At 31.8% G+C, this 14,391-nt stretch overlaps 2 protein-coding genes and 1 pseudogene across 2 annotated transcripts; 1 reads left to right on the top strand and 2 right to left on the bottom strand.

The window, feature by feature from the left end:
- The first annotated feature begins 2,017 nt into the window (after nucleotides 1-2,017).
- LOC131619601 (UPF0481 protein At3g47200-like) lies at nucleotides 2,018-3,467 on the top strand (annotated as a pseudogene).
- Nucleotides 3,468-5,328: 1,861 nt separating this feature from the next.
- Nucleotides 5,329-5,858, bottom strand: LOC131619600 (secreted RxLR effector protein 161-like). Its single transcript, XM_058890680.1, has 2 exons — nucleotides 5,704-5,858; nucleotides 5,329-5,587 (listed from the first exon to the last, which is right to left on the bottom strand). The coding sequence occupies exons 1-2, from the start codon at nucleotides 5,856-5,858 to the stop codon at nucleotides 5,329-5,331; spliced, it is 414 nt and encodes a 137-aa protein (XP_058746663.1).
- A 3,627-nt stretch (nucleotides 5,859-9,485) lies between these two features.
- On the bottom strand, nucleotides 9,486-13,268 carry LOC131617718 (lysM domain receptor-like kinase 3). The gene is made up of 11 exons (XM_058888979.1): nucleotides 12,563-13,268; nucleotides 12,298-12,331; nucleotides 12,194-12,201; nucleotides 11,720-12,057; nucleotides 11,538-11,627; nucleotides 11,344-11,437; nucleotides 11,102-11,253; nucleotides 10,918-11,012; nucleotides 10,448-10,583; nucleotides 10,244-10,342; nucleotides 9,486-10,171 (listed from the first exon to the last, which is right to left on the bottom strand). Exons 1-11 carry the CDS (start codon nucleotides 13,200-13,202, stop codon nucleotides 10,007-10,009), a joined length of 1,851 nt encoding a protein of 616 aa, XP_058744962.1. The 5' UTR covers nucleotides 13,203-13,268; the 3' UTR covers nucleotides 9,486-10,006.
- Nucleotides 13,269-14,391: the final 1,123 nt, after the last annotated feature.

Below are 14,391 nucleotides of genomic sequence, written 5' to 3'. Positions count from 1 at the left end.
GCATTATGTTACAAACTAAATTTTATTTAACTCACATCCAACCTAAACTTAAACCTATTATACCTTATCCTTATGCTTACGAACAATTTTCTCATCCTCACACATATGATTTCAATCTCGATCTTCTCAAATCTCTAATAGCATTATCACGCCTTCTTTGCCACATACAACTTCCCTCTTCTTCTCTAATCTCTACTCTCTTATGTTCTTTCTTTTTCACCTTCTCATTTTTATGCATATGTTCCCTATTTCAGTTTCGTTTTTATCGCACATCTTCTTCTCTAATCTCTTACAGTATGTTTGTATGAGGTAATTGAAAATTTTAAAGGAATTTAGAATAAATGATTCAATTGAAATCCATTCATTTTTAAATTATTTTGTTTGGATGTAGTATTAAGATAATTCATTGTTAGATTTTTGGGGTCATTTATTTATAAAATTTAAATTTTTTGGACCAAATTAAAAAATTGAAAATTTATTTTTGGGGTCAATTTTGTAATTTTTAAAAATATGAGGACTAATTTGCAAAATTGAAGAAATAATAGTAACAAATACATTCTATGGAGTATGAGAGGAATTTCAAATTCTTTGGTTTTTGGTGTCATTTCAAAATGATTAAATTTAACTTAGATAAAATACTCCATAAAGTTCCATCAATTTAACAATTCTTCATTTTTGTATCCAAACGATAAATTTTGTGCAAATCATTTTAAATTCCCTTAAAACATTACATTACCTCATTAAAATGCTTCATCAAAACGCACTCTTAACTCTTTTGTTTTTTCTTTTTCATCTTCACTAATATCTTGTCTCTTCTATTTTTTTTTTCATTATAATAATTTTTTATATAATTTTATGTTATTATTTTATGTTTATTATTTCACTTTTTTCTAATTTAATTTTTACAAATTAAATGAAAAGTTGTTGTCAAAATATGACGAGTTTTGTTGTTATTTGATAATGTATGAATGTCTAAATACAAAGTTATGTTGTCATCAATAAAATATTTATAAAAAACGAACCAATCCAACCAAATCAAATTGGTTTAGTTTGGTTTGGTTTTTTTCTAAAAGTCAATCAAATCAAACTAAACCGCACGATTTTTTCTGTTGCGGTTTAGATGATTTTTTTCTGTCAATACCACACTCTAAACACCCCTACAACAAATAATAGTAACAAAATTAATTATGCATGAATCCACATATTCTCTAAGAAATTTTGAATTCATTAATCCATTAGCATGAGAAGCTGTTTCTTTGCTTTCCGCATTTCATTTAGGCTATGTTTGGGAGTTTGGAGGGGAGGGGAGGGGAAGGCTTCCGAAATCGAATTTTGAAAATAATATAGAAAAATATTTGACATTTTTTGAAAAAATGATTTTGTTTAGAATGATAAAAGACTCATTATCATTACAAAATTTTTAATTTTCAAAATAGTATAACAACCTAAACGATATTTGCAAAATTTATGTAAGCCCTCCAAAACCCTCCAAAACCCTCATTCAATACAATTTTTGAGTTCCCCCATTTTATGGGGTTTTTGGTGTTATGAATAAAATCAAATCCTCCAAAACCCTCCTACCCAAAATCTTTTTATTCTTTTCACCCAATTCTTCCTATTTTCCAAAGTCCTCCCCTCCCTTCCCCTCCAAACTCCCAAACATAGCCTTAAAATCGTCTTAGATTTCAAGCTTTTTTGCTTCCGTGTTCAGATTGGTCCAATAATATACTAAATGAAATGCCTTGTAACAGAATTTGATATTCTTTTCTCCAGACAAATCACAACATGTTTTCAAGTAAGGAATTATGATATAGGAAAATGTGCGATTAATATATATTTCTTTACATAAAGTTTTTTAATTTTGGTAAAAATAAGATTCCAATTAAATACGTTCATAGTCATACTCTTACGGCTTATGAAGTGAATATTTTACTTTTGCTTTCAAATGCACATAGTATATATCTATGATGACTGATTAATTAATTTTCATAACATTAACCATATACATGAATTAGAGATGAGTTGGATTGATCAAATCAACAACGAGATAAAGAGCAATGCTCCTTCAATATATGATGAGATGGAACAATGGAAGAAGCATTCAATTTACAAAATACCCTCAGTAGTAACCAATCTAAACAAAAAAGCCTACAAACCACAAGCAGTTTCATTTGGTCCTTATCATTATGGAGAGGAACATTTAATGGCTATGGAAGTACATAAGCATAGAGCACTTGTTCATTTCTTAAAGAGATGTGAAAAGCCCATTGAGTTGGTATTCCAAGAGATGGAACAAGTGGTCCAAGAGTTGAGAGACTCCTACAAGCCACTTGATCCAATTTGGATATTGGACACACCAAAGTTTATTCAAATGATGATTCTTGATGGTTGTTTTACTTTGGAGATTTTGAAAGCTAATGATCGTGTTGCAGATTATGCAGAGAATGATCCAATCTTTAGTGAACATGGGAAGTTTTATATTTTACCATATATCAAGCGTGATATGCTTATGCTTGAGAATCAAATTCCTATGACTGTTCTATTTACATTGATTCAACTTGAAACTAGACTGGAGCAGGTAATTAATTATCAATTTTCAATATATATATTTTATTTTTATTTTTTTGGTTTTTTTATTCTTATTTTGACTGATTTTTATTTGGTGGAAAACATGAGTCATTACAGGAATATGATCTTGAGTTATTAAACCAGAAAATCGTAAAATTATTAAACCCTAGGACACATTTAATTCAAAGCTTGGGAAAATACATGCATATATTGGATGTCTATAGAAAAAGCCTAATTCAAGAAGAACCAAGCCATCCAACAACACCCGTGCCTGAAGACATAGAAGCAGGTGAAGAGATTATTCGATCAGCAGTAAGCTTCACGAAGCAGGAATCCGCTTTAAGAAAAGCAAAACATTGAGTCTGAAAGACGTATCATTCGATCGAGGTGTTCTTAGGCTTCCGATTTTGGTTGTAGATGACACCACTGAATACATGCTTCTTAATCTCATCGCCTTCGAGCGTCTGCATGTTGGAGCAGGTAACGAGATAACATCGTTCACATATTTTATGGACACCTTGGTTGACAATGCCATGGATGTTGCAATTCTTAACCGGAACGGGATCATTATCAATGGTCTTGGAAGTGATAAAGTTGTTTCGAAATTGTTTAATTCGTTGTCGAGGGATATAGCAGTGGATCGACAGGGAGTACTTGAGGTGGTGAGGACACGTATGAGTGGCTTTTGCAAGAAGCCATGGAATAGATGGCGTGCTAATCTTATTCATACTTATTTTAGAAACCCTTGGGCTATTGTTTCTCTTATTGCTGGCATTTTACTTTTTGTATTAACAAGTATTCAAACAATATACTCTGTCAAACAATCTTATCAAAGCTCAGGCCAAACTAACTCAACAACTAGTTTACCAATTACTCCAAGGCCTCGTCATCTTCTATAATTATTAATCACCCTATGTTTTCTCCTTTGATTTTTATATCTGTGTCATTTGTTTTTATTTCAATATTGACTTGAATATTTTATGAAATTGTTGTTTGATTTGTCATTGTGACTTTATTTAAATATTGTATTCACTAGGACCCCTTTCTCTAAGAACCATAGTGCATAAAGAAAAAAAAAATTATATTCACTAGTTATTTTGATATTTGTTTCATCTTGTTTACTCTATCCGGCATCCGCCTTATTTTATGCATTCAATTTTAGTTAGACATAATTTTGAAAAAAATATAACTAATTTTGTTTATTTAGATGATAAAATAATTAATTTTTTATTATTTAATAATAGTACTTAGTTAAATAATAAAGTAAAGTGAAATACCACAAATAATTTTATTGTACTAAAAGACTATTGAATGAATCATTTAAAACTATAAAATATTATAAAAATGACACTTATAATGAAATTGAAGAGTAATTATTAGAAAATTCTAAAATGACAAACGAGAATGGGAAGGACTTTGAGATGGTACAAATGTGAGATAAAACCATTACTAAAGATAACTTGAAATGTGTGATTAGTCAAAATTTATTCCAAGCATTAAGGAAGGTTGCGGTATTCTTCTTCAAATCAAATATTATCTGAATGAAGATTGGAAAGTCAACATCAATCACATCCATTGAGAAGCCAATCAGTGTGTTGACGCCATAACAAATTAGAGCTTGCACACATTGGCCTACAGATTTATCATGATTATCGAAATGATCTTGCTAAATTTCTCGCTAGGGATGCATCTGGAACCTAAGCCTACGAGGTTGTAGATGTTTAACTTTTTCTTTTTTGGGCTTAGGCTCTCCTTTCTAAAAAAAAAACTCATCCTAACAAAAAAAATTATTTATTATTCGAAAATCTCATAAACTAATAAATAGTTAATCATTAATTACATTTGGATTTATTAGTAATGTTTTTTTCAAAAAGGAAGCTTCTTCTTGAAGTTGTTAGACTTGAAGTAGTTAAATTTTAGTTATCTTGAAGATTAGTCTTCGTCTCGCCCTTTGGTTGCTTTGGAAAAGAGGAGAAGTGGGGGTGGGGTACTACTTACACACACTCTAACGCATAAGTTAATAATTTCAAAGATGAGAAGTATAAATTTTAAGGTTTAATATATTTTTTCATCTCGTGTCTATTGGTTGGGGTTCATAGTTGGGGTTCATAAAGATCCCTTAAATTTAAAAACGACCAATTTGGTCCCTCCACTTCACTAACTATTTCAAGTTTATCCTTCTTATCCGTTTGTTCGTAAATGTTAATTTTTTTAATGTTTTATCCTAATCAGCAGAACATGGCAGCCACGTAAGATCACATGTTATAAATCTTGGTATCTCTTTTTGAAATCCCCGTAATGCTATTTTGTGATTCTTCTTTAACTTTATGGATTCGAGTTCATAATAGTTCTTCTTCAAACTTGGTTCTTTACACATCTTCAGCAACTTTACATTCTTCTTCAAGTTAAGACATCTCCATTCCGAGAATATAAAAAAAGAATATTGTCTGCAATTTCTTTTTCATTTCCAAAATTTTCTGGTAATTATGGAGAAGACAATAACATTTTCTAATCAAGGGTTTATTCATCTTTTTCGAAGAAGCAATGGAGTCCTAATTATTTTTGTGGAAACTTGATCTTTATTAAAAGGGCAACAACAATTAAGAATTTCGGGAAGAAATTTTGGGGATGTCCACACTATAAGGTATGGTTTATCTTCTAATTTTTTAATTTTAATTTGGAATTGTGTAATATTTTAGTAAATTCACGCAGGGGACTAAATAGATGTGACTATTTTGACACACACATAACAAATAAGCCTCACAAAGAGAATGCAACTACCAGCTCCTTTTTAGAACACCAAGAGATTGGTGCTCCTCCGAACATAAAGACATAACCAGTCGTAGACTTTTGATCATCTTTATCTCCACACCAATTAGAATCGGTATAATCGATAAAATCCCATTTTTTGTCCATATCTTTTGCGGGAAAGAGAATTTCGCAGCTAAGAGTTCCTTTTACGTATCTTAGGATCCTCTTAATTGCTGCAAAGTGAGACACCTTCGGTCTCTCCATTAATCTATTCGAAATATCGACACTAACCGCGTATTACACAAGAAACGTAATGATCCAATTAATCTTCTATATTGCGTTGGATCCACATTTTGCTCACCTTCACTTTTGGACAGCTATAACCTTGTTTCAGTTGGTGTATTGGTAGCATTACAATGTTCTATATCACACTTCTTCAATATCTCAAGAGCATACTTTCTTAGATGCATGAGCAGTCCCAGTTTTAACTTGTGGAACTCCATGCTCAAAAAGTAAATCATAATCCTAAGGTCACTCATTTCAGACTCTTTCATTAATTCACTCTCGAACTTAGAGTTTGTTACTAGTTATAAGGTATAAGCAAAATAAGAGTGTGTCATTAACATTAAGAGTTCCATCAACATGAATATTATTTGGTGGATAGGTATTGAAGCTACGCAACCACTTAGAAGTTGTCAAATTGGAATAAATTTGATTCGCAATGGAAAAATAGGTATCTCCATTCTCCTGTACTAACCTGGTATTGGAATGTGTGACCAAAAATAATAAAATAATTTAATTTTATAAAGAAAATAAATGGTTGTTTGTAATTAACAAAGGGCCAAACTAACTCACATTGATATATATAAAAACGATAACTTCACCAAAGATCAATTTTTTAAAAAATCATTTTTTTTAAAACTTAATGTTAATTCAAGAAATGAGATATTTAATTGGGGTAAATAAATTTATTTGTAATCTTAATTGTAATAATTAAATTGTTATTAAAATATTGAGAGTCTTGTTTGATTTGAAAAGTAATTTTAGAGAAATTTACTCAACAAAATAAATTGTGAAAATATACTTCAATATATAAAATTCAAAATACAATGCGAAAATAGTTTTTTTAATTAACTTAATTTTCTCAGAGTTAAAATTTTTAAATAAAATTAAATGATATAATTTTTGAAAAAAAAATGTTTTTACTAGAAAGAGTAGTAAATAATTTATGCTTCTAATTATTTTAATTAATATAATTTTGGCCTTTTAAATAAATACATAAAAAAATAAAAATAATAATTTTTTGATTTTTGTTTTTGAATATTTTTAGTATTGAAAAATAGTTACAATTTAGAAAATTTTAAATTTAAATAAAAATATTGAATACGTTTGACTTATATTTGTACTTATAATATTCTTACTAAATATTAAATATGTTTATAAAAAATATTTTAATGATGATTTAATCAAAAAATAAAAATATTTATGGTAAGAATTTCTTTGTATAGAATATTTAAATGTTAAGCATAATAGAAAATAATCTAATATGTTGTTCTTGATATGGAATTTTCAATTTAAAATTGGGCATACCTTGAAATTCAACTTCAAATGCCTTATTTTGATCACGCATAACTCCTTGCTCAAATTGAATTAATAAGTTATTTAGGACTTTTTGGAAAGCTTAGAGGACATACTTCAATTCATTTGTTAAGATCTTAAGAATTCATCTTGGATCTTGGTGAAAATTGGCCATAAAATTGAGAAAAATATTAGGGATTCATACCTAAATGTTCTTTGATAGGAACTTTATGAATCCATATCTCTCAAATGGTTGATCTCTTAAGAAAATTTTATGTGTGACAAAGTTGTTTATTGGATCAAAATCCACAACTTTCATGTTGAAAGTTTTCTTCAGTTTGTACTTGAAATTTGAAGTTATTTACCTATGAAGTTAGGACAAAAAAGCTTAAAAACACTTAAAAAAAATTTAAGTCTTTGAAATTTCTAACTTTGATTTTTGTTGACATTTTTATCCTTGATTGATTTTCTTAATTTTTCTTGATTAAATGACTTCAATGATCATATGTTGATGATTTAGATCCTTAAAAGTCCATAGTTGATCAAAATTCTAAAAAGTCAAAGGTGATCTACAACAATTGACTTTTCTATATGAACTATGTTCTTGGAGATTTCAAATGAATCAAGTTCTCCTCTCCAAATGAATCATGTAAGTGGATTACATTGTTGAATTGAAAACCCTTGAATCATGTTTTGAGTCATGGAGCCATGTCCGGGTCAAAAGTCAACTTTTTAGGTGAATTAGGTAAAAAAAACTAATTGTGGACCAGATGAAATTGAGGTTAGTTGAACTTGAATTGAAGTATATCTTGCATTTGATATCAATGTAGGAATCATTTGAAGATGTTTGAGTTCTTTGGCTCATGTCTTGAAGCTTTGTGAGTCTTCCCAAATGAAAGCCCTGATTTCAGTCCTTGATAGGCTCAAAACTCAAATTTAGTACCTTTGATGAATTTGAGGTTTGATGCCTTGAGATTTGGGAATTAAGGGGCATTGTTGAGGATCAATTTCAACCATTGATTGATTATTTTCCTGAATTTCCTGACTTGAAAACCCTAATCTAAGTATTTGATGAAGTAGTTGAGATGTTATATGATGTAACATTTCAATGGGGTAAAAAGTAGAGTATGATAGAAACGAGGTAAAACTTCTTTTCCAATTGAGGTAAAAGGAGTTTTTATAGTAGTGATTGTGCATGATACTCCTCCTTGTTTCAAACTCAACCATATTTTTGGAACCTCTTAGGAAGAGAACGAGGATGAACTCTGTCCATGTGGGATTAAGAGAGAAAAACTCTCATCATTGGTAACATGTCATTGCCTTCCCTTCCATAACTACCATGGTCGCTTGAATTTTCTCCTACAAATACATTTCGCAATTTAAAGTTGCGCTCCACATGACTTGTCCATCCAAATGCATCTTATCCTTCACTTCTAAGAGGATAAGTAATAAACAAACCATAATTCTTGGAAACATGACTATTCCCACAAGAACAATTAACAGTAACATTAAGAGTTCCATTAACTGGAATATTATTTGGTGGATAGCTATTGAAGCGACGCAACCACTCAGAAGTTGTCGTATTGGAATAAATTTGATTAGCAACGGTAAAATAGGTATCTCCTATTCTAACATGGTATTGGAATGTGTGTCCTAGAAACTCATCATTGATGCAATCACAAGGGAATGGAACATTCACTCTTGAATAGGCTTGGAGAACATTTTTGTTTATGATTGTGTCTGTGTTGTAGCTGACAATATCTTCAGGATGACATTGGCTTTGAGACACTTGATGAGATCCCTTTCTAATGGGACAGGTAAACTGACTTCAATCTTTACTGTTTAGGTAGGTTTTGTCGCAATTTGATCTTTCGATTGTGTTTCATTTTTCAAGCAAGCTCTAGGTAGGTTAGCATTGGCGTAATTGGTTCATCATATAGATGTTTTGGTACTTGCTCGTTAGGTAGACGGTCTAAACGACGATGTCGAGTTTAGTGAAGAAAGGTTTCCCTAGGATGCACTTATAGACGCTTTCACAAGGGACTATCAAGAATTGCATTTCTACTACTCTTACACCCCTTCCTTCTTCTAAAGAGACTATTAGTTCTATACTGCTCCCAGTATGAATAATGGAATCTTTGAACGCTAGCAGATTTATGCCTTCGTAAGGGCATAATCTTCCTTTATCTAATCACAATTCCTCAAAGAGAACGACAAAGAGACTAGCGCACATAATGTCACATGAACTTTCTTCGTCAATACCTTGGTCATTATCACCAACGGAATCACTTTGTTGGGGATACCGACCACTTTTTCTTTACATTAAAACCATAGAATTGGTCTTTTGTATTTAGGCCCTTCCTTTCTATCATTCGATTTTGATCTCGAGCTCTTCTCTTCACGGGTCTTCTAAACGGTTTCACCAGACAGGATAATCCTTTAGTAATCGAGGAGACGATGGAAGGTGGCAAGGTGACGAGGGTTGAAATCGATGTGGTGATTTCAGTCGCAGGACTGACATTAAGTCGAGATGCCAGCAGGACTGATATTAAGTCGAGATGCCATGCAATGGGGCAACAGAAAGGAATTGATGAATTCGACGTAAAATTTCTGAGAGTCGAGCAATTGTTTCCCACAGACGGCGTTACCATTCCGGTGTCAAATAGAAGATTGATCACATGTCAATGCAAAGCTCTCCGATGCGGTAGTGTTGATCTCCGGTACATTGGAATGGAGGTGCTTCCCAATAGCACATCGCGAAGTATGGAGACCGTTGGATTGGATCCTATGGCTGATGGTGAGCAAGTGGCTCAGACCAGGTTTGCAGCCACCTGTCCACCAATCTTGTATGAGGGTGTTCTTGATCGGGTCTTTGGCATTGGACCGGTCTTGCTAGATTGTTTGGCCGGCCTGGAACAGACACTATCATTCGATTTTGAACTCAAGACTTCAAAGTTGTGTCTTTCATGTTCTAGTGATTATTACCTATTTGTCTAAACAGAATAAACAATACATCTAAAAACTTCAAAAAATGCCGCTTTTTATTTTTGGAGATGGATTGACCAATCATTGTTAACATTTGTATTCTAAATTCCTACTCATATCATATCTATCTTCCTGACATTAAATTTACAAGATTTGGATTTTTGTATATAGAAGTGATATCCCATTCCTCAGTTGTTGAAGTTAATGTAGTCAGAGCAACTACAACATAGCTCATATTTGGACGCTGTTGTGGATCACTCTCTGTGCATGCTTTTGCAAGTTGTGCCATCTGCAAGTGCAACAAATTGCTCAATCTTATTCTAGTCACAATCACCAAAAAAAAAAATATAGTATTTTATACCTTTAAAACTGAATCAATTGAATAGTTATCTCCAAGCCTAGGATCCACCAGTTTCTTAAAACCTTCTATAGGATTTGGTTGATCATAAACTTCATCAAACTGTCACACATGTCACCAAAAATAATCAAAATATATAACTCTAATTCAAACTCAAGGACTACATGTGCATTTGAAAATATTATAGATATTGAAGTCGAGAATTACCAAAACTACAAGGCCTTTTAAATCAGCACCAGATTCACCTCCCATTATCACAGCTCCTTTAGCAGAAATTAGTTCATAAAGAACAACTCCGAAAGCATATACATCGATTTTGGAAGAAACACTACCATATGCATATCTACAATATAAGAAATAGGTGTCAATAACTCTGTATTATTGAAAAGTGAAGTGTTTTCAGTTTCACCATTTACTGGTGTGGCGAAGACATGTGGATTTGCTGCAACCACGAATTCACGCATACTAGAAGTCAACATGTTGATGATCGTGGGATCGAGATCAGACAATGCAGAAACATACATGTTTTGATGAGTTCTTACTTTAAAATAACGAGTATAAAATATTGACCGTCAGATCTTGATTCAACGATCACTTATGTGCTAGCAGCTTGAGAATTGTGAGTTAGCTACAATGTTATATTATCATAAAAGATGAAAACATAGTTGTAATCATACTCTGGTGGCATGTAACCAAATGTGCCTGCCATATTAGCAGTAGGAACTGATGAACTTCCTGCATCGATCAGCTTGGTTAATCCGAAATCTGCAACCTGATAAATAAATTAATAAAAGGCCTCTCAGAATTATCTCAGAAAAAAAGTATCAACCTCTAGAGAGTTATCTTTGAAAAAGAATGTACCTTAGCACAGAAGTTTTTGTCTAACAAAATATTTTCGGACTTTATGTCACGATGAATATAAGTAGGCACGGTATGCTCATGAATGTATTCAAGACCTCTTGCTGAATCCAGAGCAATTTTAGTCCTCGACGTCCATGACAAAGGTACTCCTTCTAAAAACATTTTTACTCAATCATTATATTATATAGTTATCATTAATATAATCACATTAACTAATGCATCAGTAGACGTGCGTATATCACCTGAACTGCGAAGATGTTGACTTAAGTTTCCATTATCAATGTATTCGTACACAAGGAAAAGCGATCCTTCAACGCAATATCCAATCAACCGTACCTATACATAATCATCAATTGACAATCATATATATAAGTATTTGTGCATAAATGATTTCTACAACAGACGATAAAATCAAATTGTTTTCATAAGCTATTACCAAGTTCAAGTGATGAACACGCGTCAACACCTTAAGCTCAGCTAGAAATTCTTTTGACGCTTTCATGTCCATCTTTTTTATTGCAGCTTTCTACGTAATTAGATAAAACTTCAGCTTTATCCTTATAGCATTATCATATCTAACATAATCAAAAGTTAAGACTAACAAAACAGATTACTAACCTCACCATTCAACACGGCGTAATAGACTTCACCGAAACCTCCTTGACCGATTTTGTTAGCCAAATTGAAGTTATTCGTAGCATTAGCTAGTTCTTCATAAGAAAACTCCCCTGATTTTTCCACCCTAATGCCAATGATATTAGCAGGACTCAAAGAATCTGAAGTTCCATATGTAGCATTACCAGAGACTTCAACAATTGCGCTGGTTTCTTCTGAGAGAAACTCTTGATTCCGTACGTTTTTATTTCGGTAACATGTGATATAAATAAAAAATCCTAATAGCATTAATCCTGCTACTGCTCCAAGAGATATTCCAGTGATAATTCCACCTGATAGACCTGATTATGTCGAAAAAATATATAATATGAGATAGAAGAAGATTAGCATTCTACTTTAAGGATATCTTTACCTTGAGACATCTGATATGAATGTCAAATTCAAGTATAACAACCATCAATGAAACTTGAAACTAACCTCCAGTGCTGCAAAAGGAAAACGAAAACGAGGCCATTGAGATTAGAATGTTATAAGAGTATGAAAAACTATTAAACTTCGTGTCAGTAAAAAAGAGAAGTTACCTTGTGTGAAAAGGCACATAGTTACCATTTGTGTCTGGAAATTGAAGAGAAAATAAAATGTGAGACAATATTTGAAAATTATACATTCGTGTAAAGACGTCGAAGAAACGGGTACACAACTATAAGCAGAAGCATGATGCAACAAAATATAAGACACCGGCGCGTGTCGGACACACAGTGACACGCCTACTACTAGAATATACAAGAAAATCATGAATTGATACCAGAAGACCAAAACACACATAGCAACAAAATAAGAACGTACCTTTCCCAGGAATATAAACCAAACCACTCCCTTGACTAAAATTCACACCAGGGTTATACTTCTGCAACAACTCAGCATTAACTTTAGTCTTATTCGAAATCGATTCCAAAGAATCCTCAATTCTAAGAGGATAAGTAATAAACAAACCATAATCCTTAGAAACATGACTATTCCCACAAGAACAATTAACAGTAACATTCAGAGTTCCAGTATCAGGAATATTATCTGATGGATAGGTATTGAAGCTATGCAACCACTCAGAAGTTGTCAAATTGGAGTAATTCCTATTAGCAACAGACATATAGGTATCACCTGTTCCAACATGGTACTGAAATGTGTGACCAAGAAATTCATCATTGATGCAATCACAAGGGAATGGAACATTCACTCTTGTGTAAGATAGGACCAAATCTTTGTTTTTGATTGTGTCTGTGTTGTAACTGACAATATCTTCGGGTTTTGTGACAAGGTTGGATTGCATGATTTTTGAAACATAGGTGAGATTTGAACCATACCATAGATAATAAGAAGCTAAAGCTGTATCACAAGTTTTGCTACATTTTGATTCTGTAGGGGAAAATTTAGAGGCTAGTAATAAGAATAGAAATGATAATATGAATTTGGTTGGTTCCAATTCCATTGATAAGAATTTAGGTGTGTTGAATATGCAAGAGAAACATGCAATGGAAAATAGAAATATTATTGTGAGAGAGTTGAAATCAATTAAGTATTTTTAGTGGGAATACAATTTATATATGTGATTTATTTTCATTTCTGTCACTTTCTATGCACTTTGACTTCTATAAAAGATTCTTAGAAATATTATAAATCTTACATCTAATTAAATTTACATATTTTAAAATAAGTTAAAATAATACTTTATCAAGTCAAATTTTGTTATGATGAATGTAATAATTTGTATAAAATGAATAAATGATATAAACACACTTAGTTTAGATGGGGAGAAAAAATTAATTAATTATTAAGGTGGTTAATGGAGCAATTTTGGAGTGCATTTTGTTGGTGTTGGTTTAGTGGAAATTAGTACTCCTAGAACAGAAGAGGCACGTTGGAAGCAACTCCCTGGTTGTTTCGGTTTGGGATGATAACAAAACCCACACGACAAGTTCACCGAAAATGAGTCAATTAATTCTCTCGGAATGTCGACAGAATACTTTTCCTACTTCAAGACTAGCACTAGTATAAACTTCTTCATGATGACTCAGACCCATCCTAGCAAAAATAATTATATTAAAAATACCTTTTCATCTCCTCTATTACAATCATGGGCCAATCCAAACATTGTATAATGAAGTATATTTCCAATAAATCATCTACTATTTATTTCTTGAAAATGAATTAAAATAACATTATTGTTAATTGTTTCAAAACATTTTTTTTATAAAAATTACAAAACAACATTTAACCATTACAAAATTAGCATACCGGACAAAAAAATTAAGTATTATGTTTTTATTTAAAATTATAAAAAAATGGAGCGTGTGTTATGAGTTCATATCCTCTTCATTTCTCAAAAGAAATGGACACTCCATTATTAAATATTGGTGTATAATGCACATATATTCTAAAAAATGTAACATAGATTAAGTAGAATTTTATTTTATATAATAAAAACATTAGTAATGAATCTCTCCCATTTGAGAGGTCCCCGACTCGCCTATTATATATAGATAGGTATCCATAAAACTTCGAAACAAAATGCTTGCGAATGAAAAGTTAAGGTAATTTTTCATTGCACCTTTATACCTTCTCCTAGGTCATATGTGAAATTTCTAAAATGTCCTCTGTTTTCGAAGATATATCTTCGG

This window comes from Vicia villosa, linkage group LG7 (assembly GCF_029867415.1).
Source record: "Vicia villosa cultivar HV-30 ecotype Madison, WI linkage group LG7, Vvil1.0, whole genome shotgun sequence".
Lineage (NCBI taxonomy): Eukaryota > Viridiplantae > Streptophyta > Magnoliopsida > Fabales > Fabaceae > Vicia > Vicia villosa.
Note: the sequence above shows the minus strand (reverse complement) of the source record. Positions and strands in the feature narration are given on the sequence as shown.

What these genes read in the sequence shown, in the direction of transcription:
- LOC131619600 (XM_058890680.1), bottom strand. Translation starts at nt 5,858, where the DNA reads ATGAGTGACCTTAGGATTATGATTTACTTTTTGAGCATGGAGTTCCAC. An exon ending in AATACACCAACTGAAACAAG is followed by an intron (nt 5,588 to 5,703) that starts GTTATAGCTGTC and finishes TATTTCGAATAG; the next exon opens with ATTAATGGAGAGACCGAAGG.
- LOC131617718 (XM_058888979.1), bottom strand. Translation starts at nt 13,202, where the DNA reads ATGGAATTGGAACCAACCAAATTCATATTATCATTTCTATTCTTATTA. An exon ending in ACGCCGTGTTGAATGGTGAG is followed by an intron (nt 11,628 to 11,719) that starts GTTAGTAATCTG and finishes CTAATTACGTAG; the next exon opens with AAAGCTGCAATAAAAAAGAT. An exon ending in CAATTGATTCAGTTTTAAAG is followed by an intron (nt 10,172 to 10,243) that starts GTATAAAATACT and finishes TTGCACTTGCAG; the next exon opens with ATGGCACAACTTGCAAAAGC.